General features: G+C 38.7%; 1 protein-coding gene across 2 annotated transcripts; it reads right to left on the bottom strand.

Moving 5' to 3' along the window:
- plcd3b (phospholipase C, delta 3b) lies at positions 1 to 27,357 on the bottom strand. 2 transcript variants are annotated; one of them, XM_036572982.1, is made up of 15 exons: positions 26,929 to 27,357; positions 22,746 to 22,904; positions 19,103 to 19,331; positions 17,435 to 17,564; positions 16,489 to 16,714; positions 15,019 to 15,220; positions 14,768 to 14,909; positions 12,693 to 12,845; positions 10,942 to 11,079; positions 8,166 to 8,337; positions 6,752 to 6,868; positions 6,462 to 6,640; positions 4,687 to 4,822; positions 3,863 to 4,012; positions 1 to 895 (listed from the first exon to the last, which is right to left on the bottom strand). In XM_036572982.1, exons 1-15 carry the CDS (start codon positions 27,023 to 27,025, stop codon positions 771 to 773), a joined length of 2,355 nt encoding a protein of 784 aa, XP_036428875.1. In that variant the 5' UTR covers positions 27,026 to 27,357; the 3' UTR covers positions 1 to 770. The 2 variants fall into 2 exon arrangements, with proteins under 2 accessions (XP_036428875.1, XP_036428876.1); XM_036572983.1 differs by having other exon boundaries at positions 8,166 to 8,313.
- Positions 27,358 to 27,540: the final 183 nt, after the last annotated feature.

Raw genomic sequence — 27,540 nt, 5'->3', positions numbered from 1 at the left:
TAGCAGCCATTTTGTCTGTACTTTTTTCAATTTTCATAGATAACAGCATGTTTACAGAGTAAGAACTCATATAAGCAAGTCTGTTTGAGATTGCTTAACAACTTGAAATGGTTTCAGACAAGTGTGTGATTATTTAGATTGTACTATGTTAAGTATGGCCATAAGCTTCCATTGCTTGTTAGCTAATAGCTAACACCAGTGCAAAACTAAAGAAGCAAACTTTGGACACCAAACATGTGTAGGCTGATGAGCTACCTTTGGGCCTGAGAGGAAAACTGTGTGAATTTTGGCTGAACAATCACTTTAACAGTGGAATTCTACAGCTGCATAAGAAAAGAAGTCTAACAAAGTAATACAATAATTGTTAGTATAAGCTACATTTGAAATATGCTACATTATAAGTAAAAACCTAAAAACTAAAAGCCAGTCTACTGTATTGCTTCGTCATTTTAAAGACACATTACATGATTATATTATAAATACTTTGACCTGTTTTAAGTTCCTTCATACAGGCATGCAAAACCCCTGATGCATGCTAGAACCTGAAAAAGCCTTTACTAAGCTTTACTAAGTCAAAACTGATAAGCTATATTCTGTTGTGAGTATTCTCTGAAGTTTGTCATATTTGGTTTCTCACTGAGTGATCATTAAAGTCTGAACAAAGACCTGCATATTACACAGTATAAAGTAATAGTTACAGTAAATCAGTGAAAACCACTGTAACCCGGTCAGACATCCAGGAGCATCACAGCTGTACTTCTTGTGTTCTGCTAGGCTTTGGGTGACGCGGCGTGCTTGGGGCTGCCGTAATTAGGTGTGACCTTCACATGAATGAAGAGGCTGGCAGGAGAGAGGCTGGAACCGTCAGCCCTCAGTAGCCGCACGTGTCTGTAACCTGCGGGACAGAAATCCAATCAGCGACAGAACTTTAAGGAAGCTGATGCATACTAGTGGACCTCCACCATTAGTGTGGCCAAAAGGCATTTACACCCTCTATAGCTATTGTCATTGGTTAAACTGGGCCAGGACAATCCAAAATTTGCTTCTCGTACTCTCCAGGGAACCTGGAGGATAAATTTAAATCTGCCACTAATCTCCTCCAGAGCTTTACCTGCAGCGTGACTAAACTGAAACTTTACCCACGCTGTTGCTGCATCACAGAAACAAGGACATACAGTATCACTGATGTGGAGGGCCACGCTTAATCCTTTAAGGCTGGCACAAAAAATTATAAAAAAAATTATTTGCTGTTTGATTTCTGCTCCTCATTAATAATGCAATTCTGTTGCATAAATACTGTTGTCATGTTTACTTGATAAGCAAAGAATGGGGTGTAAAGCCACCATGTTGAACAAGAAAACACATGAATAGGAATATGAGTCGCTTCATTGTTACTCCAATTAATAAGCACTTACCAATCCAAATTCTGCTCTGAATGAGCTCATTGGCTTGCTCTGAAAAAACACGGTGCACCAATAAAAAAGGAAGCCTCGTGCATATTCTATTTAGTGACAGAAAACACAGTTGCGCAAAAAAGCTCAGGCTCTCTTTATAGTAACATTTCATAATGTGAGTTTCCTGTTGCAAACCGAAACGTGCACATGGCATAGCTCTTCGGGCGGCAGATTTAAACGAGCGGCCTTATTGGGTTAATGTGCTTTATGAGCACCAAAATCTACTTAAGTGCTAATCACTCCCTCTTGTAAAGAATCCTCAGCTGAGAGGGAGGCAGGGAGTGAGTGAGTGAGTGAGTTACAAGCCAGGTCCATGAAGTGTTTCGCATCGAAAAATAAGAACAAATCACAGTTTCACAGGAAATATTTAACTCTTCATAAGCCTTCATAATGTCCATATTTATTTATATGAATGAAACTAGCTGACTAGCTAGTTGGCTTGGTATGTGCATGGTACACTATATGGCCAAAAGTATGTGGACACCCTCCTAATTGTTGGATTCAGATGTTTCGGCCACACCCATTGCTAACGTGTATAAAATCAAGTACACAGCCGTGCAGTCTCCATAGACAAATGTTGGCAGTAGAATGGGTCATACTAAAGAGCTCAGTCACTGTCATAGGACACCACCTTTGGCTCAAGTCAGTTAATGAAATTTCTGCCCTGCTAGATCTGCCCTGGTCAACTGTAAGTGCTGTCATTGTAAAATGGAAGAGTCTAGCAACAACAGCTCAGACATGAAGCAGTAGACTATGCAAACTCACAGAACGGTAGCGTTGTGTAAGTAAAAATCGCCTATCTTCTGTTGCATTACTCACTACAGGATTCCAAACTGCCTTTAGAAGAAATATCAGCACAAGAACTTTAAGTCGGGAGCTTCATGAAACAGGCTGCCATAGCAGCACAAAGCCTAAGCCTACAATGCCAAGAATCAGCTGGATTGGTGTCAAGCATGCCGTCACTGGACTCTGACTTTGGCAGATGCCAGGAGAATGCCGCCCACTGGAATGCATAGTGCCAACAGTAAAGTTTAGTAGAGGAGGGATAATGGTCTGGGGCTGTTCAGGGTTTATGCCCCTTAGTTCTTGTTAATGCTACTGCATACAAAGAAGTTTCACACAATTACATGCTTCCAACTTGTGGGAACAGTTTGGGGAAGATCCTTTGCTGTTCCAGCATGACTGTGCCCCTGTGCACAAAGTGAGATCCATAAAGGCATGGTTTGATGAGTTTGGTGTAGAAGACCCCAGTGGCTCGCACAGAGCCCTGACCTCAACTCCACTCAACCCCACCCTAATTTAGGATGGATTGGAATGTTGATTGTGATCCAGGCCTTCTCATCTTACATCAGTGCCTGACCTCACAAATGCTCTTTTGACTGAATGGGCACAAATTCCCACAGATACTCTCCAGAATATTATGGAAAGAAGAGTGGAGGCTTGTTATAGCCATAAATGGGGGCAACTTCATATTCATGCCCATAGTTTTGGAAAGGGATGTCCAACAAACTCATGTAGGTGTGATGTTCAAATGTCCACACATTTTTGGCCATATATTGTAAGCCTCTGGTGTACAGCACCAGATGTGGACCCAGCCAAATACTTCAGTTCATCTGAGCACTTGAAAAATTATGAAACCAAAGCAATTACCACATGTTAAAAAAGGTCATATTTCAGTGGCATACATAAACATGAACCAGCATGGTTTCAGTAGGAGTCCTGTGTTACAGTTTATCCAATCACATGGATTTATGTAAATGACTTAGCCAAAGGCAGCTATATATTATTATTATAACTTAATCTTAATAATTTTATTATTTTCCCTTATGAAAAGATAGGATTATTTCTGTGGACAAATATTTTTAAAGTTTTTTTTTAAGACTTATTTCTTGTTATCATGTTTTCAGGAAGATATTATCTCTATTAGTAACTTTACAGTGAAGTCTCTCCATAAGCAGCGCATTCCCCAGATCCCTAAGCCACTGTTGGAATAGAAGGCTCCCCCCACTTTCACTGCTACAAGATAAAGCATTTGGCCAGAAGTGTACAGAGGGAAATGGCTTGGCCTTTATATTTATTAATGAATGAATTTATAACTGCTGATCCAAAATAGCAAGTAATGGATCTGGTGCAGTAGTTTTATTACAGGCCTTTGAAATGTAGTCGAATATAAGCGTCCAAAAGGAATTTAGTTTAGGGCAGGACCAGAACTCATATCCAGACCTCTGATATCCTTTGCAAGTTTTAGCTGAATACCTCTGGTGTAGGGTAACTTGTGGTTTAGTGGTTAGCCGGCCTAGCTAACTACAATAGCTACATAATGTAACTTTAGTGCACCACCTTCCAAATTCCAATTGAACCCCTGCCTATACACATTTCCTACATTACAAAGAAGTGGAGGTGCAGACCTGTGCGCATGCTGGTGAAAGGCAGTGTAAACTGGCCCAGAAATTCGTTCCTGGCGGTGTAGTCATGGTCCTCCACCACAAAGCGAATCAGGACCAGCTCAGGCACATGCAGCAGAAACTTAAAGGTGCAGTCCCACCTGGGGTTAAAGCCTGGGTGAAAACACATAGGACAAAAGAACTCGCACACACCCAATGGAACAACAAACAGAATACAGGAGAGAGAGAAACTTGAAACACTGCAATGTCATCATTATATTACCTACTGTACACTATATGTCCATATAATATATTCTGTACTTAAATATCCAGATACCCCTTCTAATTAGTGAATTCAGCTACTTTAAGGTAAACCCACTGTTTACATGGCATTCTATTGCACACACACAGGTTGTATAATCTCCACAGAAAAGTATTGCTAACAGAATGGGATGTTCTGGAGAAGCTGCACATGCCTAAGGTTACCATGCCCAATGCCAAGAGTCAGTCAGAAGGGTATAACAGCCCCCCAAAACTGGGCGGTGTTCTCTGGAGTGATGGAGCTCCACCTGATACCCTTGGCATGAGTTGGAGTGGCATTTCTGATCCAAAACTAATCATCCAACGTCAGTACCTGACCCCACTAATGCTCTATTGGCTGAATGCAATGAATTCCTCACAGCAATGTTCCAACATCTAGTGTAAAGCCTTCTAGAAGGGTAAAGGGAAGGCAAATTCCCTGTTAACATCCTTGAGTTTAAAAGAAACACTGAATGAGCAGGTATCTACAAACCTTTGGACATATAGTGTAGATATTGTTTAAGGCTTGTAAAGGTCAGCTGGCATACCATTATTGTCAATTCGGTGTGTCTTTTTCTTGTTGTTGTCTATGGGAGCCCCATGGGTCTCCACCCACACCAGAGGGTCTACAATGGAGTTCAGCTTCTCTGTGTCTGGCTTAGGCAGCTGCTGGGCTGAGATGACCTGGAACACAACAAACAGTATTATAGTCGCTATAAACATACTGGTCTTTGAGATGTTTGGTGGAAAAGACTGAAGTCAATTCCTTCAACACTTGGTTTATGTTCTAGCTTGAAGGCTACTCTGTTGTTTGGCTTTAGCCTTGATCTGTCCTTCCTCTTGTTACTGAACACAGATTGAGTTATTGGAGTCAACCAGGCTTGAGCTGTCTCAGATATCACTTCAGTGACAAGACATAATTCTGTCAGCTCATTCTGGGTGGGTCATCTTCGTGGGTGTAACATTCCTAAGGGCATGATTCACATCTGCTAGAGTAACTGTTTATTCAGAGATGAGAGAGAAGAGTAAATTTGCAGGCTAGCATATCTCAGTTGAAGTGATATTTTGGCCAAAAATCTAATTTACACAATTTTCCTTTTCCCGAAAATGTAGTCAATCAGCCAAGACATGTTTGATGTTTGAAGTCTACATCTTTTTTTTCGCACTGCAGTTACAAGGCTAATCTAGCTATCAAAGAGTCTCTGTGATCTGGCAATGAGAACATCTGGGGACAACCATGAGACATTTTAGGGTGAGAACATACACTTATTCGGGTGTGCTTGTGTTATCAGCTGTACTCTTGATAAACATGGACTAGAGTAATTCACAGGGTGGCTTTTAGAGTGGACACACACTTATTAGCTGCAGATTTTGCTGCAGTCCAGCACCAAAAGTTTACCGATTTGTTTCTGGATGCACAAACAAGTAATGCAATCCTATAACACTTCAATTAGCACTGGTCAACCTGCACGCCCAAATCATCACATACTCGTCTCAAACCACATCGAGCTGTTAAGTAATCTCAGGTACACTTGCATATGTTCTTTCTGACACTGTATGACATGCTAGTATCTAGTAAGTAGAGATTATTTAACAACTCAACACGGTTTGTGCAGGGGCGTAGCCAAGTCTGAAAAGACGGCCACCCTTCTGACCACCCCAGTTAAGCAAAGTGAGGCAGTCAGCCATCATCAATGAAGCAGCCACCAGAGGAAAGCTGTCCTGCCTCTTCTGTGTAAACGTTCACAGTTTACTGTGAAAATCTGCCATCAGGGTAGCTACAAATAAGTTATCTGTCAGGTGATAGAATCTGAAGCATTCAATAATCAGCTACTTTGCTGAGAAAAAATGGCTTACTGAACATAGGTCAAAACCTTAACATTATTCCTGGTTATTTTGTTTAATAAAGTAGCAAACACTGGACATCTAAATTAGGGAAATACAGTTAAAGGCATCTAAATAAATTTCTACATCAATATAGTACAGTAGTTTTGTTTTGTTATACGTCATGCTGTGGATCGCATGACTTTAACCAATGACACAGTATTCAGCAGTAGAAGTGATATAAGGAACAAAACAATTTTTTCATGGAACCTTATCAACACCAGGAACAAAAACAGTTTCAGCATCATGCTAATTGTTTGAACAGGCTTTCTTGTTAGCTACATTAGCCTTGTAGCTCCAGTGCAAATGTAGCAAACTCTGGACACCAGACATGTCTTGGCTGTTTTACTACATATGGAATAAGGGGAAAATAATGTAAATTTGATTTGTCGTTGAACTATCACTTTAATCACTCTAAGATTTGGGATAGTGCACTAACCTTAATGGTGAGGAGGGTGGGGTTGTGTCCTGGTCCTCCACCTGTATTTTCAGGATTGAACTCAGAGTCGGCCTGGCACAGGAAGCCGGGCTTTAGCACATACCCACAGTGACCGTTGGGTAAGAAACGTCCCCGATTTAGATCCATCTGTTCCCCGTCAGTCTGGAAGTTCAGAGCCACTGCAGGAGACAACGAGTCATATGGATGGATTTGGTAGGCTGCTGGAATGCCATTTCTACACTTCACTATATTTGTACTGTTCTTTTAGATTCACATGAACTGAGGTTTACCAATCTGGCAACCGGCGTTCCACATGTCCTGAGGGTTGTAGTTGGACGACTGCAAGCGTTGACCAGATGGGTAGATCCTGCTCAGCTGCCGACTGTTATGCCGTACAAAGAACTTTCCTGTAAACAGAAGGGCATCCAAGGAAAATGCATGCAGAGCTCAGTAATCACATGCTGAGAAATGTACTGCAGGACTTTTCATCTCTCAATGACGAGCAGATTTAAATAGTTTCAGCAAAGTTTTCCTCTTACCTCTAATGCTTGGTGTCCACAGTCTGCTACTTGAGTTTTTCACTTAAGTAGCTGCAAGGCTAATGTAGCACACAAATAATGTCTTACACCCCACCAATTAGTATCATGCAACCTTCATGCATAAATCATCATACGCTTGGTCCAAACCATGTTGAGTTGTTGAAAAATCTCACATAGACTTTCTGCCACTGTATAACATACTGTAATATATAAAAATGGACTAAAATCAGGCTTCAAGGTGGCTGCTGCTGCTGTTTTTAGCTATGCACCACACATTTGTCCATTTTTATAGATAATAGTGTGTCATACAGTGGCAGAAACCATTTAAACAAGTCTATTTGAGAATACATAACACAGTTTGAGGCAAGTGTATGCTGATTTATATATGCTATTTGCACAATGCTAATCAGTGGGGTATAAGCTTCCATTACTTGTTAGCCACATTAGCCGCATATCTACAGGGCAAAACTATGGAGGGGTTTACATTGTACACATTTTTTAAGGACTGAGGAATCTAATGTTTTCAAATATAAAGACATGTTTTTCTAATTGTTTTTACCGTCTGCTTGATCGCTTTTTTCACAAAAAACATCAATGCTTGGCGCTAAAACGCGAGAACTACAGGTGCCCCGAGTTAAAAAAAAAAACTTGAAGCAGTCGAATAATCTATGTCTTATATATGCATTTTTTTCTGTGCTGCCCAATCAGACCAAAAGAAAAGCTCACTTAGAAAGCAGGTTTAGCTTATTTTTACAAGCAGCACCACACTTGCTAGTCAATATCACTACCTAAAAGAGCAAGTGACAACTATCTGAACATCATATCAGAATGACAGCCAGCAGGTACAGCTAATTGACAATAGTGATGCTATTGCTTAGCAACAGTGAGATGTGCAACCAGAAGCTGTGTTCCAAAAATGCAGTGTGAAAAAAACAGTGCAGTGCACTTCATATTTTTTCAGTCTTAACATCCCCCTAAAGAAGTAAGCTCCAAACATAAAACATGGCTTGGCTGATGTTAAGGTAGCACTTTAATAAACGTGCAGTCATGAGTACATTCTGAGGATAGGATACAATCCAAAGCTATTATTTTTGTGACTTAAACATTTCCACTGTGTCTCATGGACAGAAATATAACAGAAGCACATTCCACACACACAGGGTACCTGAGTTTTTGATGTGTTTGAGGGCCTCACTCTCAGAGAAGGAGGACATCTCATTGGGGGGTTTCTTGGCTGCCTGATCGAAGCCCTTGAACGGGATACTGCGCGTGTACACCACCAGATCAGAAAGCTCTGGACTCAGCTTAGAAACCTTCGGAGTAGAAGCACACGTACACTGGAGAGCGGTGGACAGTCACAGACATGCAGCAACACACACACAGACAGACAGCACGACACAAAAGACATCAAAAATGTGGACAAACTCTGAAACACAGGTACAAAAAGAAAATGCACAAACGAGCCAAACAGAACACTGAGCACGACCACACACAACTATATTTGCATGCACACACAAGCAAACAAATCAATTGAAAAATTAATGTTCTGAATAGCCACCAAAAGGAGCAGACTTGTTGCTTATTGGCACTCTGAACTTGTCAGGTTGTAGTTGAAACCTAGAATCCTGGTGAGCTTACATTACAAATATGTATGTGTAGATATAGCACCACTCAAACAAATTTCTGGTCATATTAATCATTTTTTGTTACTTTGTTTAGGAATGACTAATGCAATGCATTTTAAATAATAAAAACCTGACTTGCTTTATTCAGCTGTTTTTTTGCATGCTATTTTATGACAGGATATTGCTTTTTAACGTTTTCTTTAGTTTTTTAGCTCAAACTGTATTTCCACTTTTAAAAAAAGTATTAAAAAACAATTACGTGTTCAGACCTTAGATATTTACAAAGATTATGTTATGATCTATTTCATCTCAAGGCATTAATTGAGATAGTAATAAGCTAAATATACAAACTCATTTCCAGAAAAGTTGGAACAGTAAGTAAAATTCAAATAAAAACAGAAAGCAGTGATTTATAAATCTACTTTGACCTGTATTTTAATGAAAACAGTACAAAGACAAGATATGTAATGTTTTACCTTATCATCTTTATTGTTTTTTGTAAATATACAGTCATTCTGAAACTGATTCCTGCAACGTGTTCCAAAAAAGTTGGGATGGGAGTAATTTAAGATAAGGAACATTGTAAAATGTTCTGTTGTGAATATTCTGCTAATGCAGACATCTCACAATTGATCAATATCGTCCTTTGCCCAAATGAGTTTTATTAACGCATTTTCTTCTTAAACACAAGCCTGGAAGAGATTTTGGCTTCTGCCTTACTCTCAAAACAGATTAGATGGAGTGGGGTTTTATATACCATGACTCCGCAATATAATCAATGTATCACTATCCTGACAAGAGCAAATACCTGATTAGATAACTGAAGTTTCTGAAGTAGCATTTAGAGAAAAACACGTTTTGACAGTTAGAATTGCTTACAGAATTAAAAACTTTCACTTAAAGGTTAATACCTTTCCTGTTATCTTCAAAAAGCAGAAGTGATATAACCCATGACTGCAAGCTGTTTGAGACATTATCTCATATAGGCTTTTGACCTTTTCTGACCCAATATACCAGAGAATTGTGTCCTGGTTCTGGTTTAAGGCCTTAATTGTGGAACACAAAAAGTCAGGACAGAGTCCACAGTGAGGTATTGCAAGGCGTTCAGGTATTTCACCCACTACACTGCTTGATATCAGAGAAAATTCAGGGAGTCCAGAGAAGACTCTGTGCACATAAGAAAAAGCTGAAAACTACCAATTAATGCCCACGACCTTCAACCCCTCAGACAGGACTGCAGCATGAACAAGCATGCTTCTGTGATGACTATCACTGCATGGGCTCAAGAGTTTGACAAACCTTTGTCAGTAAACACCGTCTATTGCAGTGTCCACAAATGCAAGTTAGGACAGTACTATGCACAGTGGAAGTCATATGTCAACAGAAATGCTGCCAACTTCTCTTTGCTTGAGCTTATCTGAAATGAACTGATGCACATAATGGAAATGGGGGGTTATTAGTGGGTAACTTGTACATCTGTGAAGACACCATCAATGCTGAACACATTTTGGAGCAACATAGGCTGCCTTTTACATGCCGTCTTTTTCAGGGACACCCAAGCTTACTTAAATATGACACCACCAAGCCACATTCTGCATGTGTTACAATCGCATGGCTGTGTAATCAGAGAGTGCAGGTGCTAGATTGGGCTGCTTGCAGTCCAGAACAGTTTCCCATTGAAAATGTGTGTCTTATTAAGCTCAAAATACGACAAGAAAGGCCCTGTACAGTTGCATAGCTGAAGACTTGTATAACAGAAGAATAGCAAAAATTCCACTTTCAAAATTGGATCATTTGGTGTCATCAGTTGCAAAACGATAATTACGTGTTTTATAAAAGGAAAAGTGATGTAACACAGTGGTAAACATGCTTCTGTCCCAACCTTTTGAAAGGCATTGCAGGCATCAAATTTAAAATGAGCATACATTTACAAAAAACAAATGACATTCATAAAGTAAAACACAAAATATTGTGTTTTCAATTTAATACAGGTGAAATAGAATTTACTAATCACAGCTTTCTGATTTTATTAGCATTTCCAATTCTGCTTTTTTGGAATTGGATTTGTATACAAAATCATCATTTATAGGGTACTTTATATTAGGAGGTGAAAATAAACATAATTAAGGTATAGGGCCATTTAACACAAAAGGATTTTAGTCTAGAGTCCAAGTCAGTTAAAAGTCTGAAATGTGTTTGGCAGAATGATCCATATATGTTTGCAACAAAACTGGTCTGGTTTTAAATTATTAACAAAACAAAACACCAATTCCAAACTGTTCAGCAAGTAGTGTATATAGTGGCCTATAGACTCACCTTCTTGCCTTCTTTCTTTGCCTTGGCTTTACCCTCAGCTTTAGACTCGTCCTCAGAGCAGCTGGACTCAGATGAGCTGGAGCTTTCCTGCTCCACTCTCTCTTTCTTTCCCTTCACCAGAATCTTCCCTTTCAGCTCCTAATGCAACATAAGCCTTCATATCAGACCAAAATACAACAATTATATTTCAATTTCTTTTTGAATAAGCACTGTTTTTTCACCCAGAGCGATTCTGTTGGACAAAAAAGAAAATGAAAAAGGGGCTTGGTGGAAGGAGTTGCCAGTACTACCAGGTGTGTTAAACAGTGGCCAAAAGCATTTTTTAAATGTTTACTTCGACGTGTTAACCGTTTGCTACATTGCACATTGCAGTATTTGAAGAAGTACTTTTGCAAATGCTTTATTTAAATATTTACTCAAACAAGTCATAATTTAGTATTACATGAAAATATTTGGGTTGAGAATTGACGTACTTGACAATTTCCTAAACAAAAGCAGGGCAGATGAGTATAATACATTTTAACCTCATTTCTGACATGAACACCTGCTACTTCAGAAACAGCAATGATTTGTATAAGTAGTGGTGGCTGAGAGGTGGCTGGTCTGTGGATTGTTGTGGCTGATAACACTCAGTACTGTGTTTGCATTATAACACATGCTCAGAGGGTAACACCTACCTTACACAAACAGGACCTCTTAAACACTCATTGCTACCATTTTTGTCCAGTTTAGAGGTCTACAAAAGGTAGTTGTACTACATATATATATATATGGTTTTGGGTTGACCAGTGCATTTAGCATAGTATTAGACTTTAGTCCATATCGTGCAGCCCTAGTAGAAACACAGTACACACTCACAAACAAATGTCCAAATGTCCACAAACAGCGTAATCCACAAGACTCCATTTGGCTCTGTCCTGATTTGAAGAATGTTTTTTTTTCCTGGACAGGATTAGCAAACTGCATTAGTCAGTGAGCTGTCCGCCAAGTCTGGACATGGTCCACACCCAAAAGCAATCAGACATCCAAACTCTGCTGGGTCCAGCATATGTAGGAAGATTCATCAGTATTTCTCAGATATCTCCTCAATTTCATTCTACTCTATGCTAAAGGGGATTTCCACCGATATTTCAAAATTCCTGCATAATTCAGGCAATGAGATATAAACAAATTCATTTAGATTAATTTGATACAGAAACTTACCAGCTCAGATTTCTTTACAGTGGTGATGATAGGGACCCTGAGTCATAATGACTATAATGCAAATTTTATTTGAGCCATTTTATTTATTATCCAAAATCACCAGTACACCTCGTTCTGAGGTTTTATGTATAGTGTTGATATTTGCAAAAAAGTGGTAAATCTGAAAGAACAGGTTTTCTTTGGGAATGAATTTGCCTTACAACGTCCTGAATGTACCTCTCTGGCATGAATGGATTTAAAATAAATACTTAAATAAATAAATAAATCCACACCCCCATCTCAAAACTACTGCACAGCAGTAGAACACGCATAGAGGCTCATCATTTCATAACTGATGGAGAAAGGAGAAACAGACATGGCTCCTCAGGCATTTTGAGCATATGGCAGTGTGATGCCAAGCGGAAAGTCAAAGAATACAATGAAGCTGGAAAGTCAAACAAGGGTAAAAAAACAGCATATATAATTACAAATGGCTGAAAATGAAAAAGTAGACAGACAAACAGGATCATGAATATGAAAACTGCAGTATGCATTTAATCACACAGTACCTCTGGTGAGGGTAGGCTCTCAGAGAGCTGGTCGTTGAGGGGCTTTGTGAGCAGTTTGTCTCCCAGGATGGAGCGCAGCTGCCTGGCCATGATGGTCTGCTGCTCCAGTGAACAGTGGTTCTCCAGAGAGAGAATCAGAGGATACGGAGAGGCCTGGAGAACACACACAGGAGCAGGATAGAGCAAAACTAATTACACATACTCATGACACCTGGGAACAAATCACACACATGATTCTGTAAGTTCAACATGCAGATAACATAGCAATAGTAAATGCATGTATAATGCAAAAACATACCACATTTTGGTGAAAAATCACCAGTGTTGGCAGGAGGCATATACTAGATACCCTACAGCTATATATTAAAGGGCCCATATCCTACATCATTTTTCTTGCATTATTTGTTTTCGTGGAGGTCCACTTATGCAGTTTGAGTGGATTAACTGACTAAAACCGTTGATTTTTTTTTTTATTTTTACATGACCATTTTCCAACCTCTCTTTATACATTAGAACTAAACAGTAAACAGGCTGTTTTTGTTACTGTGCCTTTAAGACTGTTATATTTAAATGACTTCTGTTCTGACTGGCTGCCCTGAATTGTGCTTCATTCAAAAAGCAGTCTGGGCTGAAACACTCCTTTTAACTTCAGTGTGAATGGGTGGTGCTAAACTACTGTAGAAGGAATAGGTGGATAAATGTAAATGTGTTGGTTTTTCATGACATCATAAAAACAGTGAACTCAAACAGGTGGTTTTTGCTGTTTCCATACAAGTGTTGTATGGACTGAAGACTGAATGGTGTATTCTGAAACTTTAACAGTGTTTGCACACTACATCAAACTCTTATTCTAAAAAAGGCAGGGGGAATTTGGTTTTACAAAATATGGGCCATTTAACTATCGTTAAAGTAAAAGTTTATTAAGTTAAAGTAATTGCTTGCCATGTTCACCAATTCAAATTTACACAATTTTTTCCTTATCTCAAATGTAGTCAAATACATTTACATTAACATTTATACATGTGGCAGATGCTCTTATCCAGAGCCACTTATAATCAACATTAATCATGTTACAGACATAGGCGAATGTAGTGTTAGCAGTCTTGGCCAAGGACTCTTATTGGTATAGCATGGTGTGCTTGACGCTGTACCATGCAGAGTGCATGCCTAAATCATCTCACACTTGCCTCAAACTGCATTCAGCTTTTAATAAATCTCAAATAGATTTGTTTCTGTGGTTTCTGACACTGTATAACAAGGTTGGGATGTAACGGAATACAAGTATTCTGAATCATATTGTAAAAGCAATATTCAGCATACAGATACTTCTTAGATTTTAGCAGAAAACCTTTAGAATGCTTTAATTTAATCCATACTTACCCACTAAATTAAACCATCTTTAAAGAAACACCATTAGTGCTTGTTTATTAACTATTTTAAAATCTGGGCAAGCAGTATGAAATGGTATTCTAAAGAAGAACTCAAAAAACAGCTTCTTAACAAACACTGAAGTTCCTGCTAAAGTAGACTGATAAATTAATTTGATAAGCCAGTTATTAAAATCAGTGTTACTGAGCTCTGCTAAAGCCTGAGTGGACTGCTAAATCAATTTGATAAGTCAGTTATTGAGCTCAGTCTTACTAAGCACTGCTAAAGCCTGAGTAGACTGATAAGTGAATGAGATGATCCGGTTATTAATCTCAGTGTTACTAAACTATTGAGGGATGATGGAACAGTATTTTTATGTATCGCAATGGATTATGTTGCCGAATATATTTAGGACAATGTAATTAGTATTCAGCCAACATATCCAAGTATTCTGCCCAACATTGTGCATGACAGACTGTAATCTATAAAAATAGACAAACGTACAGACATTTAAATGTTAAGACGGCTGTTACTACTGTAGAGTTACGAAACACATTTTTTTGTATTTGTTACAAAGTCTAATTCTCTATGTAATTGTGCCTCTGCAACACATAGTAAAATATGTATTTATCCCAGTGCAGTCGCCTACAAGTGGCTTTGGGAACAAGAACAATACAGCAATATATGGCAACAATTTTCTATTCCACCTTAAAGGCATATTCAGCGATGGTCTGCACCACCTCTCTGAAAGGCACTTTGGAGGTGAGGGTGTGTCCGTGGTAAATCAACGGCTCCTTATCTCCGTCCCAACAATCCAGCTCAACACAGCGGCAGCCAGTGCTAAGAGCCCTGCACAATACACACACATACACACACACACACACAAAAGGTATGAGCGAATTTACCAGCAAAGGTGCTACATTTGTGCGTCCAGTGTACGTAAACGTGGTTGTTTTACCGGATGTAAGGATCTGTGCTGCTCTCGCCCACAAGCTGGTCTTTAGTAAGGTAGGTGTTGTGTGAAGAGGAGATGAAATAGTGACTGAGCGGTTGGCTCATGTCCTGATAGACTCGGCTATGCTCTGGATCAAACACGTCATTCTCCTTTGACAGCATGTACATGGTGAAGCCGTTTGCCGTCATCAGCTGGTTCTTCTTAGCTGTGTTGACCAAAACACACATGTTCGTTAGATCATTAGGACAAGTTTCTCCACACTACATTTCAAAATGTTGGTAATCGCTGTTTAAAATCAAAGCGGAAATCAGTGTTTTCTATGATATAAAACTGATTATTGTGTTTCCCACACATAGGCTATACTTGGAAGGACCCCCAAGGTGACAGAAACTATAAAAGTATATTTTGTCCCATTTTAACAATTACCAAAATATTTTATATTGTCATGAATAAAGAAAGATACACTTTGTGACATGAGATGAAATATCAGCTGTATGTGTTAAAACAGGCGTTCTTAATCCTTTTCACAGTGCCACCCTTTTTTGGTTTTAAAAATATTTTGTGACCCCTTCTTTGCCAACCCACTCCTCAGCCCTCCAGCCCCCCTACGCCACACATACCGTATACACATTAAAGAAATTACAGAGGAATGATCAAATGGTAAGTCTACTCACTTACTGGGCCTACATTCCATAGCTAGCACTTCGTCACAAATCACAAATCTTTTGCCTGGCGCTGAAAAATTACTTTATATTTAGTGACTAATTAAGTCAATAACGAGCTCATCAAATAGAACTTTGTAATTGACATTAGTCTGTCTTCAATGGCCTGTAAGTGGAGCCATTCAGCAGAGCTTGCATGCACTCATCAAAATTTTCTTCCCTGTGTTTGATAAGGTATATATCTTGTAGCACCTCTTTTGTGACACCCAGGTTAAGAACCCCTGTGTTAAAACACGTCTTTGGTTCAATACTCCATGCTCAAAAGTTACATTACAAAAATACATAATACTGCACAACGTATAACAGCGTTTGCAAGGTGTGTATAATGTGCTTAAAGCTGATTTTCTTAGTTAAAGTGCTTTGAGTGTTCACTGCCCTTTTATGCCGTTACAGCATAATATGATGTAAAAAGAAGAGGCCGTTTTACGTGTAGTGTCTCAAAGCGGTCTTAAGCAAGTCTTCTTCCTCTTTGTGTGGTCCTACACCGGCAGATATAAGGTTTACCAGGGAAAATTACTGAGAGAGTGGTTGAGCCAAAATTTTTTTTGTGAGATGGTTTTGTGTAAAACACACCAGTAATAAAACACAGCAGTAATTCTCATTTATGAATAAGCAAAGATGTTACTGCCGTGCTATTTGCTCTTCACAGTAAATCTGATGTTTCGTATTATGAATTTGGCTCAGAAGCTCACTGAGGATGAAACAGAGGCTGTTTTTGAGAGCGTATAATAAAGCAGGTTGTTAATCGTACCCCACTCGTTGAGCTCATATGTTAGGATGAGGCTCTGTGCGTGCACAAGTGTGTTGTCCTCTCCCTGGTCATTCAGGAAGTCCCGCAGGTCCACAGTGGACAGCACACGGCCATTAGAGGAGTACTGACGGAAAACTGCATCCAGCTCTGGACGACGCAACAGCTCGCGACAAAACAGCTCGATCTCTCCGTATTCCAGGCGGCCGTTCGCTGACTGGTCACACTTCTGTTGCATACACATGAACACAGCTGGTCTAAGACTACATAAAATCTGAAAAGTGGCATAAGGTCAGGAATAAACATGCACTGCTCAATTTTTAGTCAGAATAACTAGTCTGCTATAATAGTGTATTACTGATAAAATATGCACTATTACTACACGCTACCAAATGTGGAATCACCATATTAATTTTTATTTTACATACAATATTAACTACTAAATGAATCACAAGAGAAAAGTTAATAAAATGATGAATAGTGTAGTGTAATTTCTCTCCACTTTTGAAATATCTTGAATTTTTGGACATTAATTTTATCATTATTTGATTCTTAATGTTATATGTTTCTTAGTTATTTCAGAATCTTGCACAGCTCTGACACATCTAACATTTCTTCCTCTAGTCTCCAAATTGTTTAAAATCTGTAAAGTTGCACAGAACTAGCATAATTGAATCATTGTATACATTTGTATCTTCAACCAAATTGCAACAAATATTATTGACAGCACTGATTCCAAATTTTGAATGGTTGTGTAGTACATCAGCAGAGTTTTGTCTTTCAGTTTACCAACATTTGCCAATGATTGTGTTGATGTAATGTATTTTATTCATGTAAAAATAATGTACACATCTGAATCAGGTAAATTCACTACTTCACTGTCAGTGTAGTCCTGGTCAGCTAAACCCTTGTGCATTTCTAATAAAAGGCAGTAAGAGAGACAGTTAACCTTGAACAGGCTGAAGGCGTACTGCTCATTCAGGTCTATGTTGATCATCTGAAGGAGCGTCTGTACTTCATCATACGTCATCTTCCCGTCATGGTTCAAATCTGCCTGTCTCAGGTATGCATGGATCCAGGTGGGAGGAGTCAAGAGTTAAAACAAAAGGCTTGTGATGCCACATCAACAACCAAAAGTGTGGAATGTTAACTTAATAATAAGGGGAAAAAAGCCCAGTCCTGATTTGCCAGAATAAGGGGTGGACAAAAAGAGATAAAATAACTAGTTTAACAAACATCAAATAATCCAATCCATCACAATAATGAGAAAGAAAGAGCAAATCAATACCATTTTCAGAGAAATCTTATTGACTGCTGTTTTTAAACATTGTTTCCCTTAAGTGCTCAATCAAAAAAGAAACAACTGGTCAGAAATAACAACTGGTGCCATTCATTTTTGCTAACTCTTGGAGGGAACAATGGGCCTCATTCACCAATATCTTCCTAAGTTTTTTCTTAAATGTGTTCTTGAGAAAGGTCCTAAGAAAAAGTCTATGTCAGATTCATCACGTGTTTTTAAAACCACAGAACTGCTCACATGTTTGTGCTCTTGAGTGTTTGTAGATTCTGTTTTTACCTGAGAACAAATCCCACATAAAAAAATACTGGTGAATGTCAGAATCTTCATGAAAACAGCACAAGAGTTTTAAGAAGAAATTTCTTCTTAAGAACAGTTGATAAATGAGGCCCAATGTTCTTAAAGCCACAGTGTGTCCACCTCTCAAGGGAAATGTTTACTTGCATGCAACATGCAGAAGAAGATTTGTTTCTCTCCAAATTTCAGTACAAGAAGCACCAGTAGCTTCTTTGTTTGATTTGCAAATTTTCTGCTTTTTGGACAATTCTCAGTAACTTGACACATCCTTACAGTACATCAAAACTAGTGCTGAGTTGTCTTCTCACAGTGGAAGGATGGATAGAAACCCCTGTGGATTTTTTCAGATCTGAAACAAGAGCAGAGCTTTCTTTCCTCTCTCTCAAAGATGGAAGCTTTAAATACTGTGTATGTGATGGTGACAGTTTTGGTGGTCTAGCAGGTCTTGCACAGTCATTGGGACTTTTCCATAACTTTTAATATTTATTTTGAACTCCAGTTTTGGAGTTTTTTTTAAGGATGGGCACTATGACAATATTGATCATTAATGTGATAAATTACATAAAACACTTCCCACCTGCCTGTTTGATTGAAAAGAGAGCATAATTGGCCCTGATTAATGCTCAGTGCAGCAAAGTATATGAAATGCTGAATACAAAACATTGGATTCATAGTTTTTGTAGTACTTTTTAAATATGGCACTACTTTGTTCCGACTTAAATGTCATAAAATGTCACAAAAAATGAATATTGTGACAAACTGTGTATCATGAAAAATATCTTGCAATGTATTACATTTTGCCATATCACCCACCTCTACTGTTTTTCTATGTATTTTCCTTTGACTATTAACTTCTATCTAATCTCCTCAAAAACATGCTGAAAAATAAATAACTTGTACTTCATGGCCACTTTGAAGGGTGGTCTCTGACCTTTACACAGTGCTGTATGTGCAGATGGTTAGAGATGCCCCTCACACAAAGTTTAAGGCTGAATTGTCAGGATAAGTGCTGCTGAAGGATATTGGTCAAGTTTTTCAGTCTGGCTCATGTTGTTGACTCTCTCCTGTAGGGTGCGGATGCCGCAGGCCCAGTGCTGTGCTTCCTCCCTGCTGTGGCACTGCAGGTCCAAACTCTTCCGTCCACCCTTAAACACAATGGTCAGACACTGCTCCTCCGGCAGAGAGCTGGTGAGCCTGCGCAGTGTCTCTGACTGACAGCCCTCACGCACACACTCCACCTCCATCACTGAGACTGTGAGAGAGACAGAGAGTGTATACAGAGTACAGTAGAAAAAAAAATGTTAAAACAGAAAAAAAACACAAATATGTACCAGTCAAATATTTGCAAGCTCACAAATACAGGGGTAAACAAATAAGTAAACAAATGAGTAAACATTATGATACAGACTTAAATTATTCCCCTTACTGCTAAATGTCAGTGAACAAACACTGGGAAAGGCTGTTCAAAGGCACAAAGTAGCACAGTGACACTGGACATGTGAAGCTGGTCTTTTCCTCTCTAATGAAAGACCAGTTTCTCACCAGTGGATAATCTGTGTACACCTCTGTATTTGCTTACTGTATTTTTAATTCTTTCTGAGACACCCCAACACAAACATACTACAGATCATGAATAATTCAGATGTCCCATATTTGCGGTATAATGCTGTCTGTGTGTTAACTGTTCAAGCACTGTTGTTTAACTAGGACATCATAACAAAAATGGAGGCGTAATGAATAAAGAGGAGTTCTTTGTCCAGCTCTAATGGCCCACGGACAACTTGTACCACAGGAAATCCCCTGATATTTGCTCAAATTTATTTAATTCATCCCAAACCCAAGAACATACTGGGACCTGATGTAAAGCTCAGATGGGTCCATTCAACAGTACAAGAAAGTCAGACAGAGTGCCCTCTATACTTCACATACAACAGCAAGGAACCACTGCATAATGTTATGGCACAGATGGGACTCCCAGGATGTGCAGAGTAAGGGTGTGAACAAGTAATCAAATACATGTACGTTTATGGCTTTTAGCAGTAGCTTTTATCCATTTAAGTGCCAGTATTCGAATGCTGTAAACAGTATTTGGGTTTTCATTACATGGCATCATGGGAAGTCAGGGAGACAGCATGGCAAGTAAATACACTACTGTTCAAAGGTTTAAAATAACAGGCCATATTAACACACACACACATACACACACACTATCTAAGCCGCTTCTCCTTCTGAGTCGCGGGGGTTCTAGAACCTATCCCAGCGGTCACTGGACAGAAGGCAGTAAAGTGCCATATTAACAATTTTTGTTATTTTATGTATGATAATAACTACTTTTTGAAATATCTGATGTGATACAGCTTTTTCAATCATTTTAGAGTGAGTGAGTCAGTCAGCAAATGAGTGAATGAATCAGTCAGTGTGAGTGGGTCAGTCAGTCAATCAGTCAGTCAGTCAGTCAGTCAGTGATTGAGTGACTTGGTGTGACCAGGTTACAGATACTACATTTGATAAAGCTTTTGCTGTACATTCAACATTTCAATTCATCATTTTTCTGTATCACAGACACAAAAAAACACAAATACATGCACTTGTGCATTAAATTAAACTATATTTTAAACATTCATGTATTTTATCATATTGTATTTGTCCACTGTAACCATTATACTCTGCTTTGTGTAAGAACTAAGGATGCTTGATGATGTCACAATCATGTCAGTATATGCAGGTAATTATACATTTAAAAATATATTGCCATAGGACAGATGTTTAGACTTGACCAATATTTCAAACTGATATTTGATGATATACTTCTCTGGAGGACCAGAATGGTTAGGCGATGCAGGGTTACTGTGCTAAAATGTAAATGTTATATTTGGCTATAAAGCTAATGCTGGTGGATTTTCGTGCAAATTTTCTACCAAGACCCCCGCTTAACTGGCGTTCTGTGACTTATTGCATCATCAAATGTGAAAATTAGAATGTGCAACCCTAATCTAGAGACGCCAACCATGCACATTCACATGTGCCAAAGCAAGAAATTCTGAATGGGTGTGCACATATATGCAGGAAGCCTTAACCACATCACAAAATAACATCACTCCTTTGACTCCAAGCAATTGAAGAGTAGGTTTCTATGTACAGACCGTGCTGCTGCCAGACCAATGATTACACTTCATGTAAAAAATATGGAAGAAACCAGAAAGTGGAGGGCCACGTTCTTCCCACCCCATCATGGCCTGTAATTACAATGTTCAGTGCAGTTTACAGGGCAGGGAGGGATACCCCCCTGTCTATGCTACAAATAGACCAGGCCTGTAATAAAAGACGGTGCTGAGGCCAGCAGACCTGGGCAGTGGGGTGTTTATACAGCCATAATTAGGAGGTATATTTAAATATTCTCCACCTTTCTGAAAGAAGCCCTCACACTGCAGCCTCAGAGAGCTGCACTGCTGTCCAGTCAAGCAATGTCCAAGTTAAATTCCTCAACATTTCTCAACTTTTTTCATAACTATATGCTCCTTTCTTCACCTGCAGCTTGTCTGTGTCCAGTTTTAATTAGATCTGCAGTTTCCTAGTTTGAGCCTTTGAACTATTGATAGTAGTCCAGGCTGAAGCCCAGCTGTTTGTGCGCTGTATCTTGCTATGACAAAATACATAATTGCTTTCAAGTACAGCTTTTAAATGGCTTTTCAAGCAACACCTTCGGCAGACCATGCTGGACAGTCCTAAGAATAAATCAACCAGCAGCAAACTCACTAAAGCAAATGCAAAATGGAAAGCTACTGTTACTCTTAAGATCCTCCACAATACATAAGCTGTATGAAAGAGAAGAGAGCGAGAGGGCTAGTCACTGGAACTATTGACTATACAGCAAGTATTCAGACACTTTTATTTTTGTGATTTAATGTACTCCCAGTGCACATATCCACTTCAAATTTACACATCTAATATCTTTTGACTTTGTACCTGAACAAAATGTTTTCATAAGTATAAAAAAATATAAAAAGCAAAATTGACAAAGAAATAGTATTATAAATTGATAAAACTGGTACTTTTGCAATGTCGCTGTTGGAATTACAGCTTTGAGACGTCTAGGAAGGAATTCGACTTTTGCAGCGTTGTGGTTCAGTTTTGGCTCTTTCTTCTTGGCAAACCATCTTCAATTCCCCAAAAATAATCCAGGTAACTGCAACAATTATTTTAATTGTTCGACAGCCCCAATTTCTGCATATAATGACTGCAATTGTTTAGCAGTAGTATTGAAATGCATTGGTGAATCATTAATGTGACATGGTAAAAAGCTGGCATGCATTACTGTTTTTGGATCATATGAATATCTTGAGTCATCAAAACACCCAGAGAAACACTCATATAGAACTGTGATTGGTCAAGGCAAACTGTGAAAAACACTGTAATTGGTTAGAGGGCTCATTTGCATATTGCAGTCTTCTGTGGCATCAGTGTTACAAAAGTCAATGTCGCAATAAGGATTAGCACTGATAAAATGACACATTGTGCAGTCCTCGTATTTGAAAAATATCTGTTCTGACAGTCAATTCCTCTTCATAAGACTCCCTAAGACAGACCTGTTCCCAGCCCCCCACCACACGCCCCACTGCTCTGCACCCCTGACACCCCCATGGCCCCCTGGATGATGGTGACTCACAGGTTTTGGGCTTGCTGAAGCTCTTGTTGGACTCGCAGTGCACAGTGACGCCATCATCCAGCAGCTTCAGTGTGCGCCTCCTCTGCCAATGAGGAGAACGAACCTTCAGCATGGTGGAGCCCTGCAGCATCGTCTTCACATCCTCATCATCCTTCACACCTACAGAGAGAGACAGACAGAAAGGGACAGAGATAGAAATGGGGGATCTTTTATGAAAGCCATTTTTGAAAAGAGGGACAGAACACTAAATCAGTGCGCATATCAATCAGTGTGATTCTGAGAAGCCTGTTTGGCGTCTAGAAGGCTGTTTGGTGTGTAAATGATCCCAAGCCTGAGAGACCACCCCAAGCTTACTAAAAGCTTGAAGAGACAGAGAGAACTGGGTTGGATTTTATGACTGTCTATAAATCTAATTATGGCAACTTAGTTACAAATATGGACAAAACATAAATGTAATGTAATTGTACTGCTATATACCGTACTGTGATTGCAATATGCCTTATAATGCATTTAAAACACACTGGTGAATCCTTGGTATGAGATGATAACACATTACATTTAGTTGGTCCATATGTTCTCTGCACTTGTCTGAGGACAATTTTGAAGAAATTTCCCAAATCGATCAAACCTTATGGCTAAAAATTTAAAAATTTAATGTTTCACATTCAGTTCAATCTTTAGGGCAGTAACTGGTTAAAACACACCAGAAATTCCAAATTTGATTGTGAATGAAAGTATGAAAATTACGTCATGAAAAATGTTAAATGTTGATCTTAACAAACCCAAATAAACTAAACAAAACAAATATAGAACTAAACCAAAATTCATCACTTAGGTCAGGACTGTCCAAAACTTTTATCTAGGGATAGCCAAAAAGTTCTTGGAGGATCAAAGGTCAAAAAGACAAAACAGTAAACAAATAAATAGGTAGGGTACTAAATGAGTTTTGTTATTAATTTTATAACAACATTTTATTACTAAAACTCATTAATGTTAATAGGAAAATAAGAATTCAATAAAGTTATATACAGCATTAAAATCCATTGTGAGGGTTAGGGTATATTTTTGTTCTTTTAAATTCAGTTGTTGAGTAAGAATGGGTAAAAGTATCATGAAATTATTAATATAATTTTTATCAAAATCATTTTTTTTGCATATTGCAGCCTTCTGAGTTATATGACAAATTTCATGATGGACAAATCAAATCACTGTCACAGATAATAAAAGATGAGAGACACAGTCTCCTGAGCACAAAGCAAAGGAGATCGACAGCATTCATCAGAGAAGACTGAAGTCTGCTTATGCTGTTAAATTATTCAGTTAACAGTTTGGATTTGCATCTTGGACTCTTGACCTGCACTAAATGCACTCTGTAACATCACTACATTAAGGATGAGCAAATGCACTCTTTATTTCCCTTCTTTCCATAAAGGTTCTTTCAAACAGTGTCCACTGTCCACTATCTGGTGTAGCCATAACAATGACACAGGCATGGTGACGTGGCCCAGGATGATATTATTTGCTAAACACAAGTCAGTCAGAAAGTATCCTGGCACTTTTAGCCCATAGAGGGAGGAAACTCCTACTTAACATTGTGGCCCTTATCTCCTGACCCATTATAGCTCCACAGCTTGAGGTCATCCACCTTGAGCCTCTCAGAGAAACACAAGCCTGAGTTCTTTTCAATGCTGACCTTCTGTGTTTGCTGTTATCTAATTAAATAAAGCAACTACACTGTCAGAAATCGAGGCACAGTAATGGTCCACATCTTTAGGCCCTCCAGGCCTAATCATCTAAACACAAAGTGTGTGTGTGTGTGTATGTATATAAACTAGGAGAGAGGAGCTGGCTAGCATTAGCTTAGCTAGCATAATAACAGCTCTGTTTACCACAGAATATAATCAATTCTGGCTAACTAAAGCACAAACACAAGTTTAGATTACAATGATTCAAACCTGAGAGACTGAAGTCGAGCAACTAGTGCTGAAATTAAACACGTTAGCTTAACTTAACATTAGCTTAGCAAGCGGGCTACAAATGCGAACAGCGCCACCGACACACCACAGTACAGGTTTGATTCTGACTAACCGCTACTCTGCTGAAACAAGTGTTAATAATAAAAACTACTGTCTTATTTAGCAGACCAAACAAAAAACAATCATAATAGAAAATACAACCACAGTAAAAAAAATCATTTAAATACAAAAAAACACTTTCATAAATGTTAAGGATGCACTTATGAATGTGAAAGGTCAACTGTGTGTAAATTGGTAGAGTGTTTCCCAGAATACCAGGCACCATCATCCTGAATTTTGGGGCTAACTGCATTATCATCTCCTCAGACTAATCAATAAACTGACTGGCCTGACATTTACCTTCCACTCAGCACTAGTACAGCAATACACTAATCATCGAATGTAGTTATAGATCCTATGATAGTACAATAACAGAAGCTTTCATGGTCAGACGTGTAGTGTGTTGAGTGGTTTTGACCGTCACTGGTCCTGTTTCTAAGCTCTCTAATGAAGTACATCTACAACCACAAACAACATTGTCTAAAATGGCATCAAGTATCTTTTTAATCTCACTGTAATTTGATACCAACACATTCCCTCATATGCGATTACAGGTTTCATACTTAACCAAAATAGTGATGTATTTAAAACTTCTACAGTTCTTTAATCACTATTTAAAATGTGCAAGGTAATGCATATTCTCAACTGAATAAATCTCTTTAGCTCTTAAGGTTTACATAAAATTGTTTATTCATTAGAGACATATAAGTACTTTTCTTTTATCTTTACTAATAAAATAGAAAAAAGACTGTATTGTGGCACTGGCGGTTAAGTAACACAGATGTGGTCTTTAAATACAAATAAATCCTAATGTACTGTGCTGTAAGATATACTATAATCTTATATATTCTAATCTACGTTTTAATTTAATCTTCCACATGCTCAGTTCTGCTCATGTGAGTCATTACAGCCAGCCAGGGAGCCCATAACCAGATTCTCTGCATTCAACAAGCCTATTATTGCTGCTGGAACAAAACCTCTCTAATTTTTTAGGGTTTTTGTTTTTTTGAAAGTGCCATTTGCTCTTTGCTTTTCAATATGAATGATAATAAAACATGAATGGACCAAAAGAAATGACCCAAACAAAATCTTGCTTTATTAACTGCAATCCACAGTTAAAGGGGAATTCCACTGATTTTTTCAAAAAACCTGTGTTACTGAATCGTTAAGAGGTACACAGAGTCATTCAGGGTGGTTTGGTATGAAATGCTCCATTCTAGAGAAACTTACTGTGTCAGACCAGATGTCCAATGATATCTTTCACATAGTTTTGAGATAAAGCTTTTAACCTTAAATGTATATTTTTAAACACAATAATGGGAGAGGGGTACATGTAAAGTGTTTTAAGGTAAATACTCCACAAAGAAAGCTTATTTCTTCATATTTCTTCATATTCAGCACTATTTTATCATCATCAACATATATATAGCAACTGGTCACTGGTCATTTGGATCGTAAATACAAATATTATATTTGCACTGTAGACATTGCAACCCCTGGTTACAGTCACCGCTGTAAAGAAGGGTTATTGAGAAAGAAGGTTTTGTTCCAGCAGCAGTGATACGCTCCACATATTTACACAGTGGCAGTGAAAAAGTCACAGTAACAGATCTGCACTGATACTGTTATATTATTTTAGAATTACAGATGAGGTAAAACAGGCTATAATATCTCACATTTTAACAGGAAACCATCTTACAGTACAGCTGAGGAACAACAACAACAATAATAATAATAATAATAATACCGTCAACTGTCAATGATTAAAACTAGGCATCCGTTATTTTTGTATTTTAGCTTATTGCACTGCATTTTTCTCAGTCAAACCGATCTGTGTAGGATATAATTAGAGTTAAAGAGTTAGATTTAGTTCAAGATCAATGAAACACAAAAAAAATTGAATTGAATATTGAACTCAGAATCGAAAATCCGATCAAACCTCAAAACGTGTGTGTGTCGTTATACCCCTAATAACGGTCACTATTATTGCAATCATTACACTACCACTAACACCAGTACTGATAATAATAGTAATACAGGCTAATCAGAACAGTCACTTCACCCATTACACCGGGAACTATCTGCACCAGCCTGGACGTTAGTTTTACCTAAATTAATCAGGGGGTCGTCTGTTTTAGGTTGGGACATCCCAGCTCCGTTCTTCTTCTTCTCTGCAGGTTTGCTCTTCTTTTCACTGCCCAACATCTCTGAGCGCTCTTCGTCCTCGTCTTTCTCTGTGGAGGAAATCTCTTCATAAACGCGTCGAGACTGAGAGCAGCACTGATTTTTTTCCTCTTCGGCCACTGCTGGTAATTTATCCGGACTTAGGGAGGGCCAGGGCCTGCCCACAGCTCAGCATTGCAGCAGGAGGGGCTGAGAGGAAGCCGATTAGGCACATGAGCGAAGGATACCGCCTCTTTCTCTCCCTCTCTTTCTTTACGAACCTCTCTAGCTCTGCTCTCCGAGCTTTAGCTGAAACAGAGCGCCTCGGTCAGTGATGCTCCTCAAAGCTGCTGCTGCTGTATCCGGGCTGCAACTCCCCCCTTCCTCTTTCCCCCAGCCCCCCACATCAGCGGATAAACCCAAACACACGTGTCATATCTTGGCTGCTTCAAACGTGCTGCGTGACCTAATTTAAACAGTAGCCTGTTGGGTGCCGTACAGTGAAGAAAATAGCTGTTCAGAAATGCAAAGAATAAAATCACAAACTCAAATCTGAC

This window comes from Colossoma macropomum, unplaced genomic scaffold, assembly GCF_904425465.1.
Source record: "Colossoma macropomum unplaced genomic scaffold, Colossoma_macropomum, whole genome shotgun sequence".
NCBI classification, from domain to species: Eukaryota; Metazoa; Chordata; class Actinopteri; order Characiformes; family Serrasalmidae; genus Colossoma; species Colossoma macropomum.
The sequence above is the reverse complement of the archived record's forward strand: the minus strand, read 5'-3'. Positions and strand labels throughout refer to the sequence as shown.

Excerpts from the sequence above, each read along its gene's own strand:
- plcd3b (XM_036572982.1), bottom strand. The coding sequence starts at position 27,025 with ATGTTGGGCAGTGAAAAGAAGAGCAAACCTGCAGAGAAGAAGAAGAAC. Across the intron at positions 14,910-15,018 it reads AGCACAGATCCTTACATCCG|GGCTCTTAGCACTGGCTGCC; the intron begins GTAAAACAACCA and ends TGTATTGTGCAG. Across the intron at positions 8,338-10,941 it reads CAAAGAAAGAAGGCAAGAAG|TGTACGTGTGCTTCTACTCC; the intron begins GTGAGTCTATAG and ends ACCGCTCTCCAG.